Source organism: Spinacia oleracea, chromosome 6, assembly GCF_020520425.1.
Source record: "Spinacia oleracea cultivar Varoflay chromosome 6, BTI_SOV_V1, whole genome shotgun sequence".
Classification (NCBI taxonomy): Eukaryota; Viridiplantae; Streptophyta; class Magnoliopsida; order Caryophyllales; family Amaranthaceae; genus Spinacia; species Spinacia oleracea.
In genome coordinates, this window is record NC_079492.1 from 60,643,601 (window position 1) to 60,660,257 (window position 16,657).

Consider the following 16,657-nt stretch of genomic DNA (forward strand, 5'->3'; position numbering starts at 1 on the left):
TTGATCCGTTTACGTACTATTTGTGTGACCCTACGGGTTCAGTCAAGAGTAAGCTGTGGATTAATATCATTAATTCCACTTGAACTGAAGCGGCCTCTAGCTAGGCATTCAGCTCACTTGATCTCACTGAATTATTAACTTGTTAATTAATACTGAACCGCATTTATTACACTTAATATTATATGCATACTTGGACCAAGGGCATTATTTCCTTCATTAAGGTTACTAGGATTTTCGGCTAATAGGTTGCAAGTGTTTGGCTGATTTTTGCTTCAAAATCTTACCTTTAGAATAATTCAATTGTATCTATAAATTGTGACCCTAGGCACCTATTTATAGAGATATGGAAAAGGATTCGTAATCCTACTAGGATATGGATTTATTAATTAGAATCCTATTAGAACTCTAAATAAGAAATTTAATCTTTTAGAATTAGGATTTAATCAATGCACGAATTCCAATAGGATTAGGATTCGTTACGAACACGAGTGTTGCACGACTACGAGCATCGCACCACCCGCGCAGGCCTTGCGGCCCACACGAGCAGTCGCTGCTCGCAGCCCACGAGCACCTGCTCCGCGCGCGCCTACGGCCTTGCTGGGCCTGGCCTTGCGCTGGGCCAGGCGAGGCTGTGGCCTTCGTGTTGGGCGCTTGGCTTGCTGGGCGCGGGCCTGGCTTCGTGTTGGGCCTTCGTATAGCAAGCCTCGTCCGATGCTAATTCGTACGATGCGCTTCCGATTAAATTCCCGGTTCCGGAATTCATTTCCGATACGAACAATATTTAATATTTCCGATTCCGGAATTAATTTCCGTTTCGAACAAATATTTAATATTTCCGTTTCTGGAACTATTTTCCGATTCCGATAATATTTCCGATTCTGACAATATTTCCGCTTCCGGCAATATTTCCAATCCCGGTAATATTTCCATTTCCAATAATATTTTCCGATACGTACCATGTTTCTGTTTCCGACAACATCTACGACTTGGATAATATTTATATTTCCGATACGATCCATATTTCCGTTTCCGGCAATATCATCGTTTCCGGAGTATTCATTTCTTGCTTGTGACGATCTAAGCTCCCACTGAAACCATGATCCGTCGATTCCGAATATCCATAGATGGAGTATTTAATTCCATTAAATACTTGATCCGTTTACGTACTATTTGTGTGACCCTACGGGTTCAGTCAAGAGTAAGCTGTGGATTAATATCATTAATTCCACTTGAACTGAAGCGGCTTCTAGCTAGGCATTCAGCTCACTTGATCTCACTGAATTATTAACTTGTCAATTAACACTGAACCGCATTTATTAGACTGTAACATTAAATGCATACTTGGACCAAGGGGTGGCGGCGACAGAGGGAGAAGGAGAGGGAGGGGGCGGCGAAGAGGAGAGAAGTAGACGGAGGGGGCGGGGGCGGGGGAGGGGCGGCGCGACAGAGGGAGAAGGAGACGGAGGGGGCGGGGGCGGAGGAGGGGCGACGGCGACGGTGGGGAGGTGAAAGTGGTTGGCCACAGTAAAAGGGGTGAGAAGGAATATGAATGAAAATAAATACATGCCTCCCAAAAAAAATTTTATATCAAAGGGAAAGATTTCCATTACCCTTCAATCTCATTCTTGATTCCATTCCGTTTACCCCTTGCGAACCAAACGACCCCTTAGTCAATTCACACTACTCTTTTCCCACTTTATCGCAAGTAGTATAATACTTCTTTCTTTGTCGGGCATCTGCGGCTTTTCCGAAAAGGTTCTTCACATAAGCATTCTTGAACCGATTGTTGATATTAGAGGCAAGGTGACGAGTACAAAATCGATGGTGGGCACGCGGCTCCTCCCCCCTACTATTGACCTCATTCATTGTTTGAAAAATCCCTGCATGTCTATCAAAAATGACACACAAACCTTCCCTCTGAGTAACTAAATGCCGAATGCATTTCATGAACCATTTCCAACTCTCACCATTTTCACTTTCAACAATAGAAAAAGCAAGAGGGAATAATTGAAAATTCGCATTTGTACCCATGGCTATGAGTAACGTGCCCTTGTACTAACCGTACGGATGAGTTCCATCTATGGTGATTAGGGGTCGACAATGCTTAAAACCATCAATAGAAGGTTTGAATGCCCAAAACATTCTCATAAAAATGTGAACGAAAGGATCTTCATTAGAAGCCAACGTACACCATTCCACGACGGTTTCTGTATTAGACTTTTTCAATGCTTGCATGTAACTGGGAAACTCTTCGTAATATTTCTCCCAATCACCGAAAATGATTGCAATAGCCTTTGTTTCACTGACCAAGCACTCTTGTAAGTGATGGCATACATAAACTTGTCTTTCACCGCTTGCACAATGATCGAGGGAAAAACTAGGTCGTTGCTAGTCTTAGACCTAAATCAATCCAAATACCTAAACTAGCCACTAGAAACAAGTAGAGTGGCAAGCAAGGGTCGATATCCACAGAGAATTGCGAGTTTCCTAGCTAGAAATGCTAATATAAGCTAGTTTGAAATAGGGTTGGTTGTCGAAAAGGAGAATTCAAACTAAACGATTAAAGCGATAAACAAGGATTAAATAGTCCTGAAAAAATTCCAGCGCTGACAGCAGGTTCAACCGAACAACAAAGAAGTTCGGCCGAACCAAGAGGTAGGTTCGGCCGAACCAGCATCAGGTTCGTCCGGACTTGAGGGGAATTAGGAACTTTTCTCACAATGAGGTTCGGCCGAACTTTTAGGGAAGTTCGGTCGAACCTAAGGGAGTTCGGACGAACCTAAAGGAGTTCGGCCGAACCTTCAGCTTTGTTCGGCCGAACTTCTGGGCTTGTTTGCTTCAAAATTTCTGCTTTGGTTCGGCCGAACACTTCAGAAGTTCGGCCGAACATCTTGAGCTCTTGACTTCTTGACTCCTTTTTTCACTTCGACCTTTCCTTGGGATGATGTTGACTTCCATTGACTTTTCCGTCCGCTTTACCTGTTTTCCTACACATTAACAAACCCGTGAAAAGCAAAAGCTTGACAAAAGATGAGAAAAATAAGGAAAAGGACGGTATATAATTAGGAAAAACCGAGTCAACTAAGCAAGGAAAAGCAAAGGGGGCTAAAATAAGCACAAAAGGGGAAGAAAACGAAAAAAACAAGAATAAAAAGAGGCAAAGTACTATCTTAAGAGTGACATAAATGTCACTCATCACACAATAACACGGATTTTCAAAGAAGGATCGGAACGAATAAGATCTTTTATCTCATTGCATACAAAATCAGAGGAGAGAAGAGTATGATGGATTGAGTTTATGTCACCCAAATAATTACTTGCATGTGGGCCATTATACCTCATAATTCTGAATGAGGCAAGATAAGGATCCTTGATTTCACGTAACCTCCATGAGCATTTGCATGAACTCTTTCTTTTACACGCAACTACGTATTTTGTGGGCTCACTCTCCAACACCTTAAATGAATGATTTCTAGCTATGGAATAAGCTTTGAGTATGTCTTTCAATTGCGCCAACGAATCACACTCTTGCCCAATAGAAAATTCACCACTGAAAGAGTCGTTGTTGGACCAAGTCCTCCAAGAATCAAGCAAATCGGATCCAACTCTGCAACATTGCTGAAAACTTGAGATGAAGCAATTTCTCTTATAGCTTTTTCATTAGCATCTTGTGTAGCTTCATCTTCATCAACATCACTATCCACCCCAACCCCTTCATCTCCAAAAAAATCAACACATATTTGATCTAGAGAATCGAAAACTATCATTGATGGACCATTTGTAGCTTCTACATATGGTGTTTAAGTTGGAGAAGTGAGCTCTAACATATGTTCACTAGCATATTGTTCATTAGTAAGCATTCTTGTAAATGAACCCGTTACCCCACTTTGATTTGTCAAGGGCAAGTAGGGAAATTAACTCGCCCATGAATCCATTTCATGAAAGGATTCCAAGTGTGTTTGAGTTTCGGGTTGCTTTGGAAGTTGCTCGATGAAAAAATGCATTGTGGTTGATTGTGTTTGAAACATAGCAATCAACATTGCTTTTAAAGAATGGTCATCATCCAAAGGAATGGCTACATATGAACCGGACATCATTGGATACCTCATTAGTAGCTTCAACTCCACATATCTCGAGTCACATCTCATAAGATCATAAACCTTACTCAAAACCTCATCATAACTCATTTGAGAATTGACAAACCAAAATTTTCGCTCTCCTCCTTTATATGTAACATCACCGCTACTTTGCAAAATTCCCCTCCCCAATGACAATAAATTGGATAGTTTGGCAACTCCATATTCTAAACAAAAAACATATAATCAACACACAAATTGTTCATATTCTTAAACATGACATACTTAACCATAAAAATAAAAAAAAATATGACACTACTAATTGACCATATTCTAGTCCCTTATAATTCAATTTGTTTATCATACTAGAATCTAAATTCAATTATAAATTTCATGGAAAATTTTAAAATAATATGAATAATAACATCGCTATATCAATTAGCGGTTTCAAATACATTAACAAACAAAAAAATTACAATTCATGATAATCATGATCAAAACCCCATCAAACAAATCTAAGCATAATCTTCATCATAATAACATCATCAAACTAACCTAAACATAGTATCAATTTTTAATCAATTAATAATTAAATTCGAATATAATAATTCAAAATAATAATTAGGGAATTACCTAAGAGAAGGAGCGACGGCGGAAGGAGATACAGCGGAAGAAGCAGCACGAGGAGGAAGCAACACGGGAAGCCGGCCGGTGGTTTTCCCCGACGTCGGTGGCTTGCCGGCCGCGAACAGGCAGGAACGGGGTTGTGTTTGGTGCTCCAACGCCGGAGAGCCAGAGCGGGATCTTGATATTTTGAAAATCGCTCCCTGTAAGTTTTTTTTAAAAGTACGCTAACTGTAAGTTTTGATTTAGGGAAAAGCTAAACCACCAAGTGAAACAACGGTTCATTAAGTATAAACTTCCAATTGAGATAACGGTTTCTTTACGTCAACCGTTATTTCAGTTAGCGGTTTTGTGCCGATTGATTAAAAAAAATTAGACCGGACTTCTTGCTGACGTGGAAGGTATGGTGGGAATTAAGTTAGAAAGTAACGTATTTTGGGAATTATTGGATCTTTATGCAATATTGAAGGAAATCGCTGCACATGGCTCTCCAACTTCCCTGCTATTAAATGGTCCATCCGTTCCTTTTTTATCTTCTTGTTTTTATAAATTGCGTTCCTATTTAATATTCCTGTTTCTTTTTTTGGACATGATTTTTTACCCAAATATCCTTCTTTATCTTTTTAATTACCAAAAATACCTAAGAATCTTTACATATTCTACCATAAATTTTCCCACCGTCTCTTATTTTAATTCATTCACATTTTTCCATTCACCCACGACTTTTTTTTTTATTACTTTAACTAGTATTCAGGCCCGAACGATGCCCTATATTATTATGTGTATACCAATTAACGATTATATTCTTTAGAGAAATTATGTTTGAATTCTTTTTCACAAGATAATTATTTAATATAATATTAATAATAATTTTGCAAAGATAACATGAAAAAGATTATTGGATAAAGCTCTTGTGTTTGAAACTGGAGGTCGCAGGTTCGAATTTTATACAAAAGATATTTCTTATTTTTAAATGAAACTGTATTGACGGCATAGACTTATGGATTGAGGGGAGAGCGACACGTGACATGTAGACGTTTGTAGAAATGACTTTTAATATATAGTATATATGAAAATATCATTTTTCCTTCATTTCTTTATTACTCACACCGTTTCGAAATAACGAGGACCGTAGGGACAATGTGCTTTATTCTATTTAAGGGGCGTTTGGTTGGGGGTATTCAGGAAAGGGAAAGGGAATGGACTGATATCATTCCCTTTGTTGTCGTTTGTTTGACATGTTTCACCATTCCCTTTACCCAATTTCATTTTTGGGTTACCCCCAAAACCTTCTACCCTGATTCCCCACCCCACCCCCCCTAGACTTTTCCATTCCCATTCCCCCACCACCATTCAAGTAACCTTGACCAACCTTATAACACCTGAACCACCACCTAGCCTCCTGCACCACCCCCACACGGTCACACGGACATCACAACACTCAACCACCAGATCAACCACCGATGTCACCCTCACCGGCGTAGCTACACTGCGAGCATGCCGCCACCCTCACCGACATCTCTCTATCACCGCTACCATTATAAAAGCAACATCGCAACCCTATCACCACCGTTAAATTACCAAACCACCACAGAACTGCGACAGAGGGGTGAGGGGGACGGAGGGGGCGGGGTCGGCGACAGAGGGAGAATGAGAGGATGGTGACGAAGATGAGAGAAGGAGACGGAGGGGTGGGAGAGGGGCGAGGACGATAGAGGGAGAAGGAGAGGGAGGCGCGGCGAAGAGGAGAGAAGGAGACGAAGGGGGCGGGGGCGGGGGAGGGACGACGACGATAGAGGGAGAAGGAGACGGAGGGGGCGGGGGAGGGGCGGCGACGACAGAGGGAGAAGGAGAGGGAGGGGGCGGTGAAGAGGAGAGAAGGAGATGGAGGGGGCGGGGGCGGGGGCGGGGGAGGGGCGGCGCGATAGAGGGAGAAGGAGACGGAGGAGGAGGGGGCGGAGGAGGGGCGACGACGGCGGTGGGGAGGTGAAGGTGGTTGGCCACAGTAAAAGGGGCGAGAAGGAATATGAATGAAAATAAATATATGCCTCCCAAACAATTTTTTATATCAAAGGGAATGATTTTCATTACCCTTCAATCTCATTCTTGATTCCATTCCGTTTACCCCTTGCGAACCAAACGGCCCCTTAGTCAATTCACACTACTTTTTTCCCACTTTACTTACAACATTCCACTTAATCTACTTTTATATTCATTTTTTACTCGTAACTTTCCACCCAATTTATTTTTTTATTTTTCTTTTCTTACACCACTTCACTCAACAACGAAGGGAGTACTTTTCTTCATTTCTTTATTATTTTTCTTACATACGGTCATTATTTTTACACCAAATTATTATAAGATTCTAATTTTCTTAATTTTCACCCCGGTTCCCCAATAGGATATACGGAGTAGATTTAATTGGGCTTGTAGCTTTTGTTCGGGGGAAAGATAAATCTGAGAGAATCTAAGAAAAGTGGCAAAGAAATAAAGACCAGAGTCGTAGGCTGCGGCAACTGTAGTATTGGTCGACGACTCGACGACGATGAGTTTTTAAGATGCCGCCTATGATGCAGAATTCAGGAACATTGGTCTCTCTCCTGTGAACTGCTAATTCGGGGACATTCTGCAACATGCCTAATGTCTTCTTAAATTTGAAGAACACAAATACACAGAAATGGTTTTGCGCATTTTGACATTGGTCCCAATTTCCCCGAAAGCCTCTGGTAATTTTCTCTCTACTCTTGTTTCAGCCTGTTTATGTAAACATTTAAATCATTAAATTTAAATTAATCAATTTCTAGTATTTTTACTTTGAAAAATTTTTGGTGAGAAAAATTCTACGACTCAGTCAGTATACTTGTTATTAATATTATGGAGGAAAATGGTATATTTTTTTAGAATTGAGTTAGAGAATAAATAAAAAAAAATGGATAAAGGGATAAAAGGCTATTGATTTATTCGAGGATTATTATTCTGGGGTTAGGAGTTCGATTAAAATTAGGAGAAAAAGAAATCGGAATTTGAATTGCATCAGTATAATGTTGGAAATAATGCGTTGTAACCATTAAATTAAAAATAAAATAATAGGGAAGAACACAATACTCAATAATTGATCTCAAAAGCTGTGACGGGTTTTACGCCTGCCCTAGAAGCGTATTTCGCCACCACCGGTACAAGGTTATCAGTGACGATTGCTCCCCAAGGGTAACACAACTACCTTCCAACTCTGTACCCCGATTGGAAGGCTGGAATTACTTCAAGAACTGCTCAGATCTCTATTTGACAATAATGACAAAGATAATATTTGTTTAGGGTTTATGTCATTTCTCTGTGTGTATCTGAGTATTTGTCTTGGAATAAATAAAGGAGTATTTATAAGGAATCTGGTATAAACCGCAACTCCCAAACAATACTTCAAAACCAATAACCCACGACAAACATTGAAACGGGCCCACAAGCATTATCACGTTAAAAGGTCCGTATTGCATTATAATTACCAACAATCCCCCACTAATGCATACGGACACGAGATCTTGATACCTGAGCAGTAAATGAAAGGTTTAGCGTATAAATGTTAGTGTCTAAAGACTTGAACTAACACATTAGTGGAGTAAGGTATTCAACAACCAATAAAGTATCCGAAGATTGAACTCTACGACTATTGAAGAAACCCAACACCACACGTTTCACCTTTAGAAGCTTGAAAAATTCCGCGACCGCATGAAACGTCATACGAGGCCAACATTCCCTTGGATTCTAGTGAGTATTATTAGAAAAATAACAAACATATTTTTCATAGAAGGATGCCATCCCCTCTTACTCACATAGGTGTCTCATCAAGTCTATTTTACCACATAAACCACCCAAAAGGGATATGAAGACATTAAGAACTTTAAACGTCCAACCTTACCCATCGGCATATCCATCAAGTCCGCTCTATTAGGACCACTCAAATGATCTATGGATATATTAAGAACATATTGTTCATCCTCGTAAATTTCACAATGTATCTATCATGTCTTCTCATGAAATCACTTAGTAAGTGAAGTCAGTGAGGCTAGATACTTTAATCTCAAATCCATCAAGTTAAACAATAAGAACCATCCACACAATAGGACTATGGACTCATAAGAGAAACATGGATTAACCTTCCCAATCATAAAGTGGTGTATCTATCAAGGCTTCTTGTAGTACCACCCATTCTAGGAGACCATAAGGCTAGATACATTAAGAGTAAAATACTCAACCATACACAAAACGGTGAATCCATCAAGTCCTCTCATGGAACCACCCAAATTCGGGATATAGATTCATTAAGAGCTTAAGCTCATCCTAACAAGTGTTTTCCGTAGAAATTGAACACAATATAGATTTTAAAATCCCTTCCCCTTAACTAGTTTGACACCAACTCGTGCCAAGACCTTACTTAAAGAATATTTTCTCTTTAATCTCACATACTCAAGGAAGGTAACACATTCACAAATAACTGTATCTTCTCGTGTCTAAATTTCACGAATGTGTCTCACTTTGCCAATGAACTCATTGTACCTGGCAACTCACACATACAGTAGCTAGTGAATAACAGTATAAAGAAATGCGATAAAATTACTTACCCCCACAATGAGCCATCATCCAATAGCCTTTTCTAATTGTATGCATCTTGACTTGTAGGATCCAATGATATTGACCATAAACTTCATATCAGGCTCATAATTGTTACTCAATGGGCATCTCAAACCTATTCGTTTGATCCTCTTCCCATTGTACCTTTCGGTGAATTATGAAGATTACTTTCACGCTCTCTACCTGTACAATACAGGATTACCTACAAAGTATGCTTACATCACAAGCATCATCAAGTCATAAATCAATCATACAATATTAGAGCTTCAAGCATGTTAGCATATTCAATTTATGAGAAACTCTTTCTACATAGATTTGGATGACAATAAGCTACGATCATATATGCGACAATATTATGACCACTCAACAAGAAATTGGAAGTTACCAAGTAAATCTTCTACAAACTCGTACGTAGTTAGGACACACCTTTACCGACCCATTTGTTTAAGCTTGACTCTTAACTTGGATTGAGAAGATAGAGACTTTTAGTCTCATCTTAACATGTGTACGACGTAACAACATATATATGTGATTCACACAAATATGAACACAATCGATTAAAGCCAATATCATATACATGAATACATATATCATATATGCATTAGACACGCTCATATATAATAAGGCCAGTAGCATGAAATTAGTTTAATAAAACTACTCATATCATTGCTTAAGTTTTTGTTTTCCAACATACTCCCCATTTCTAGTAAGACTAGCCCATTGGCCACAAATACTAACTCACACCCCAACATTGACCATCAAAGTATCAACTAATAGCATACCAAACATCAATGGAGGGAACATAACTACATATTATGTAATAAGTTAGAGTTTTCCATAATAAAGTGTAGAGAAGAAACTTCCCTAACATGCACGATAGATATACTATCATTAGTGTTCGTGTTTTCCAAAGTAGTATACAAGCGTCCTCATTTTTATTGCTAGCTCTGCAAACAGGTATTCACGTTAGATATGCATCCAAGTATAATGAACCTGCACAACCTTGCTAGTGACCAACTGCAAACTACAACTAACTCACTCGTTAGTTTTCAAACTTTAACTTCAACCCTCACAATGTCCACTTTTGCACAAAAGGGTACATAAAATAAATTATGAAAATAAGTTAAAGTTCTACAAAGGTAAATTAAAAGAAGGAACTCCCTTTTTACCGCACAAACTTGTTGGAATGCAAAGGTCAGATATACGAACTTGACCCTCCTCAACCAATGACTTTATCTCATGTTTGTAAAGCGGGTTTTGCTTGTATTTTCATGCAAATATATCATGGGGCAGCCTACTCCACGGCCTGGATGTGGCATGTCTTCTTTGCTACGGGTTGGTTGTGATCAGTTTTGACCCTTAACAGTTAACTATTATAGCGTACCCACTATACTAGATTGAGGCTACCACAGTAGAAAGTTGTACAAATGACAACACCAATATGCTTTTACAATGCAGATAGAATATGATTGCTGGCCCAGTGGTAAAAGGAGTTGGGAATTCCATGTTTAACTCGAAAGCTACTGGTTTAAGCCGATATCCACCCCAGTACTTTGGTTTAGGAATCAACCTTCCATCATAATATATTTCCTCCAACTCATTGTACTCCTCTGCGAAATATCGTCGTCGTTGACGATTGGAAGTTTCGGGGAAAATTACTTCGTGGATGCACTCTCTTGAACAGTAAATCGACATGGAAACTGAACGAATAGCATAATTCTCCATTATTGACTGCTGATTCGGCCTTTGAGACAATTTGATTGAAGATTTTCTATCCTTTGGGGTTCAATGGGCATTATTAATTGATGCATCAAATCAATAAAAGATTCCCAATTACATAATCTGAACCAACAATCAAACGATTTGCTATTATTATGTATTGGAACTCTAGCCCTTATTAAGACCCATGAGTAATTATCTTGTCGCAATCGAAATCAAATCACATATCACGTATGAAACAAAATCGATCGGTAAGATGCTAACCATGGTAACAACATAAAATACACTTCTAGATTATTGGAAATAATGCGTTGTAACCATTAAATTAAAAATAAAATAATAGGGAAGAACACAATACTCAATAATTGATCTCAAAAGCTGTGACGGGTTTTACGCCTGCCCTAGAAGCGTATTTCGCCACCAACGGTACAAGGTTATCAGTGACGATTCCTCCCCAAGGGTAACACAACTACCTTCCAACTCTGTACCCCGATTGGAAGGCTGGAATTACTTCAAGAACTGCTCAGATCTATATTTGACAATAATGACAAAGATAATATTTGTTTAGGGTTTATGTCGTTTCTCTGTGCGTATCTGTGTATTTGTCTTAGAATAAATAAAGGAGTATTTATAAGGAATCTGGTATAAACCGCAACTCCCAAACAATACTCCAAAACCAATAACCCACGACAAACACTGAAACGGGCCCACAAGCATTATCACGTTAAAAGGTCCGTATTGCATTATAATTACCAACATATAATACTGCATAAATAGTCTAAATCCAGGATTCCGAGTTTGATTAGAATTGGGTTTTTTCCCCTATAACTTGCAAATTATGCTACTGGTTTTACAAATATACGCAACACAATCCATTGCTCTCAACTGCTGGAGTTGTCCGGCGAGTTGTCAAATACAAGCGTTCCCGTATTTCTTTTATCTCTGGTCAATTCGGATTTGGTTAGTTCGTGTCTTATAAATTAGGGTCTAATTGAACATATACTGTGTACATTATATTTCAGAGTCATGAAGAGAATGTCTTCAAGATCAGAGAAGATTGGGAAACCGATGGTGATAAGAAGAGGTAAGAAGAAGAAGAAGAAGAAGACAGTAGTTGGGAGAAATTCTGAGGATATTCCTTGTATTCCAGAAGATATAGTAGTCTATGAAATTCTGAGTAGATTACCAACAAAATCCTTGGTCAGGTTCCGGAGCGTTTGTAAACTGTGGAACTCCGTTATCACCCATGACACAGACTTTAAGTCCCGTCATGTTGAGGCAGAGGCTGTCGTTGGGTTTCCCTTGAATCACCTTTTCCTCGTCCACATACAGGTAGAGTATGTCTTCATGATGAATCCTTTAATTGTAGTCCTAAAAATGTCTCTGAGGGCACGATTATAAGTAAAGAAAAATCTCTTCTTTTTATAGATTCCAAAATTATTGATTCGTTCAATGGGGTTGTTTGTTTTTATCTTCCCACTGGAAGACCATACACATTTTATGTATTTACAAGGATATGCTCTCCATTTGGTCCACCTGCATTAATAGTTTAAAGCTAGGGATCTTATACCATTCAAGTATGGGGCATGCAGGAGTCTTGCAAGTCAGTTTCTTGGACCTCTTTGCTTCATGTGTGTATAAGGGATGATGGCCCAAAGAAGTGGCTAAGATTCCACCCTACACTTTTCGGAATTGATGTCCGCGGCAGGTTGTTGTTTCCTGTACATTTACGTAGGGATTTGGCTGTTTATGATCCTCAGTCTGAGCAATGGGAAATGGTTCACTCAGATATTCAGAACTTAATCCCCTATAAGGAAAGCCTATTTCTAATTGATCTCAATCACCAGACCCGTGTTCAATCAAAAATAAAAAGTCACCAGACCCATGGGGATGATAATTTGAATAAACCAAGTCAAACCACAAGGGATGCTTGAATGCTTCATCTACCAAACTAGTTTCAAGGATTGACTTTGCTTTTTTACTCTTTTGTTTGTTTATTTTGGCTGGGTCTATTATTTTTTTCACTTTTTAAATCGTCTGTGTGCAAATTACAATGTACAAACATATATACACAGGCTTGTAGGTTCTTCATAGCAATTTAAATTTATTCAAACTTCAAATATGCTTGGATGTGTTTTAGTCAGAATGTGGGTTTAGTACAGAAGGCATTGTCGAGGAATGTGCAGCTAGTGGTGAGAACTGAGAAGTCGAGCATGTGGATGATGAATTTCCAGCCATGAAACTGACTGAATTGCAGCTCATGATTGATCATATATAGTACTAGCATTGAAGAAGTAAGATGCTAAAATTGTTGCTGAGCTGCATTTTTTGTGTCCTGAGATGATTGAGTGAAAATGTGTTATCTCATTGAAATGCCTGCTTGATATGCTAGTTACTGTGTTCTTTCATGAGAGTTGCTTATTAATATATTCAGCATTAGTAACCGCAATAATATGCATACCATAACCTCACTTGATTCCTTGACATATATAGTATTATAGCTTCACTGTCATGTATTTTGGAATTAAAACTTAAAAGTTCCAAAATTTACTAAATCAAGAAAGCTAGGTGCCTCAAAACAGTTTGATATCTCTCTTAGATTTTATAAAAAGGTCGCATTTATATTCATTTATGATTTACAACCAAATAATATTTCCAGAACATGCGACTACATAATACACATGGATTAGGGTAAAAAAGTGCAGAGCAGCCGAGCAGGGGTTACATGAGCTTAGTTCCAGTAGCAGCATGAAGTTTCTGAAGTGGTTGTCGTAAAAAGTTGAGGATTAGAAACAACATCCTCATACTTGGAGAGAGGGGTTGGATAATGGTTATAACCCCTATTTAACTTTTTTTAAATTCAATTTAATTGACATTTTATCCCAAGGCGTAGAAATTGAAATCACCTACGTAACAACACATAGAAATCAGTTCTGTTGTGCAGTGGAGACAGTCTTGGTTGAGCTTGTTTGCAGGTCTGAAGCAGGTGCCGCTTGCTGTTCTGTAAATGTTCAGTTTACTTGGTGTGTCTGCAGGGCTGTGAGTCTTGGTGGTGCCCGGAAGTGAACTTGGTAGTGCCCGGAAGTCAACTTGGTAGCGGGAGCAAATTTGAATTGCTGGTTCTGGTCCTTATTATTCAACAAATTAAAATTTGATTTTCTGAAATTTAAGTTATTCTTTTGAATTATCTTGTTATTATGTCAATATATGGTTGCACCTGTGCTACCTAGAATCGGTTAAGAAAAGATGGGTTAATGTTAATGATCTAGGTGTTTAATTTTGAATGGTTTTGGATATAGTTGAAAGTTAGATCTTCGAAATGGGAAAACAATGAATTCTTGCTTGTGAAGAAATATAAAATTTAACTAGGGTGTCATACATGTTAACTTGATAAGATGATATGAGCTTATTGTGTTTCTAAAATTTATTCTGTCATCTCAGATTATACTATCTGCATATGCATACATCGAGTTTACAAAATAACACATCCGTGTCCTGTTATTTTTGTTGAAAAGTGCCACCTGGTTGGATATTTCCGTGTTCCTCTTTTGTGAAACAGTTCGCATGCTTCTCCCTATAATGAGAAGGAGACTATTATTTTTCCTTGTATTAAAATACTAAGCCTGTGAGGCCGTGATCATTCCAATTTTGTAATTGGTGTCATATCGCTTCTTTGTATGGCATGGGCCTTGTGGAATGTTGTAATCTTTTGACTCGAAATAGTTGCACTGAGGCTCTCATAATTGTGCATAATATCTATCTCTATTCTGCTGTCTCTGCCTTTCTGAAATGTTTGATTGAGAGAAAATAATGCATTAGAAGCTGACCTGGTCATGGTTGTCAACTTTACCTTTTCCTTTGCAGGGGCGCATGCCCAGTTTTTCTGATGTCATCTCAGGTGCCTTCAAGGGTGACTGTCTTTAACCAGGCTGCTATTTTTATCTGAATAATTCTAGTACTCTGAATTCACTATGTGATAGCCACCAGTACCACCCCCTAAGAAGGTTACTTGTTTGTTTCTTCTGTATTTTCTGTTGTTCTGTATATGGCTGTAGAGAGTGACCAAGTTGACGTGTTCTGTGACTTTTATCACAGATTGCTCTAAAGCCAATAAAGCAAAGTGATTCAGCTTCCACAACAACCAAGCCAAGAAATGATGCTTTGGTGGCTCAGGTATTCACCTCCCACACAGTAGTTAATTTGCTCTTTTTTTAAGATTCTGTTAATAATAGTAAGAACAAATATTTCTTGTAATGAATAAAGATGCAACTCATTGTTGTTCTAAGTTAACCGAACCTGATAAATAAGTAGATTATTTAGAACCTAGGCAAGGAATTGTTTTCCTATGCTACTTACAGTTTGAAGCACTTCTAACTTTCTAACCATTTCCTTTACGCTCTTTCCCAAAAAAAAAAAGAATTGCCCGATGGAAAGAAAATAGCCTTTGCTACTGTTTTATTTCTTAACTGCTAGTTGAACAAACTAGAAAGGCTTGGTTGATATGTAGGCTTTGGCAGTGGCGGTGCCAGAATTTTCTCATTAAGGGTTCGAAATCCTCTGACGCATATAATAAAATATTAATCCAAAATCCAAAATTCAAATTACAACTAATAATTCGTGGGGCCTATATTCTTTTACAATAATATTAAAAAAAATTACAATTGAACTCGACGAGTTTTCATATTTTGAAAGCTATCTATTACATCATCATCCTTAACTAGAAAAAAAAGATCTTTCTCAATAAATGTTACTAAACTATCATTCAATAAATGTTACTAAACTGTCACTCAATAAATGTTACTAAACTGTCAAGTGGCCTTGAATTTGGGGATGAACAAGCAGATGATTTTTGTGACTTTGAAATATGATTTTTCCAAAAATGTTCTATACCCTTCATCTTGTATCAACAAAATCAACCTATAATTCAAAATCATATATTTCAATTTAGCAATTACATTATTACAACACAATTACACAATATTTAAAGTTCAAACCCTAACTTAATTCATCTATTCACGAATTGAACATTGAAATTGAACATTCATAAATTCATTTCACGCATTCATTTATTGTTGAATTGTTCAAACAATTTTAATTTGCATAAGTAAGGAAATTAATTATTAATGAGTAGAGTTTATTAGTTTATACTTTATACCTTTGGGGGGGAGACGAGAGAAGCCGAGTAGCCGACTGCCCGAGTTGCCGCCGGCGCTGACCAGTGACCACAGTCCACAGACCACCTTGCCCGGGTTTCCGCTGCGCAGCCGCCTCGACCGAAGCCCGAGCCACCGATAAGAGAGGAGAGGAGAGGAGCTGAGGGGAGGGGAGAGGAGAGTTAGGGTTTTAGATTTGAATTGGGGGTTGTTACTGTGAGAGTGTGAGTGTCGTGGACTCGTGGGCTGCTTGCCTGCTTTAGAAACCAAAAAAAAAAAAAAATAACAATTCAACAGGAGAGCCGAAAAAAGGGTATAGGGAGTCGAACCCCTGACCTTTGATTTAATAACTTAAGCAAAAACCGCTGCAGCACCAGTGATGTTTGTGTCATATTGGGCTTTCACTATTACTTAACCCGATTTTTTTTTTCCTTTAAATCTGCCTGATTTTTTTTTTCG

The 16,657-nt window shown here is 38.5% G+C and overlaps 1 protein-coding gene across 2 annotated transcripts; it reads left to right on the forward strand.

The window, feature by feature from the left end:
• Positions 1-11,822: 11,822 nt before the first annotated feature.
• On the forward strand, positions 11,823-15,510 carry LOC130464307 (uncharacterized). 2 transcript variants are annotated; one of them, XR_008924688.1, is made up of 4 exons: positions 11,823-11,972; positions 12,068-12,377; positions 14,910-15,049; positions 15,141-15,510. XR_008924688.1 is itself a non-coding variant. In XM_056833818.1 (3 exons), exons 1-3 carry the CDS (start codon positions 11,884-11,886, stop codon positions 12,977-12,979), a joined length of 741 nt encoding a protein of 246 aa, XP_056689796.1. In that variant the 5' UTR covers positions 11,823-11,883; the 3' UTR covers positions 12,980-14,590. The 2 variants fall into 2 exon arrangements, 1 of the variants encoding a protein (XP_056689796.1); XM_056833818.1 differs by lacking the exons at positions 14,910-15,049; positions 15,141-15,510 and adding an exon at positions 12,638-14,590.
• The last annotated feature ends 1,147 nt before the right edge of the window (positions 15,511-16,657 follow it).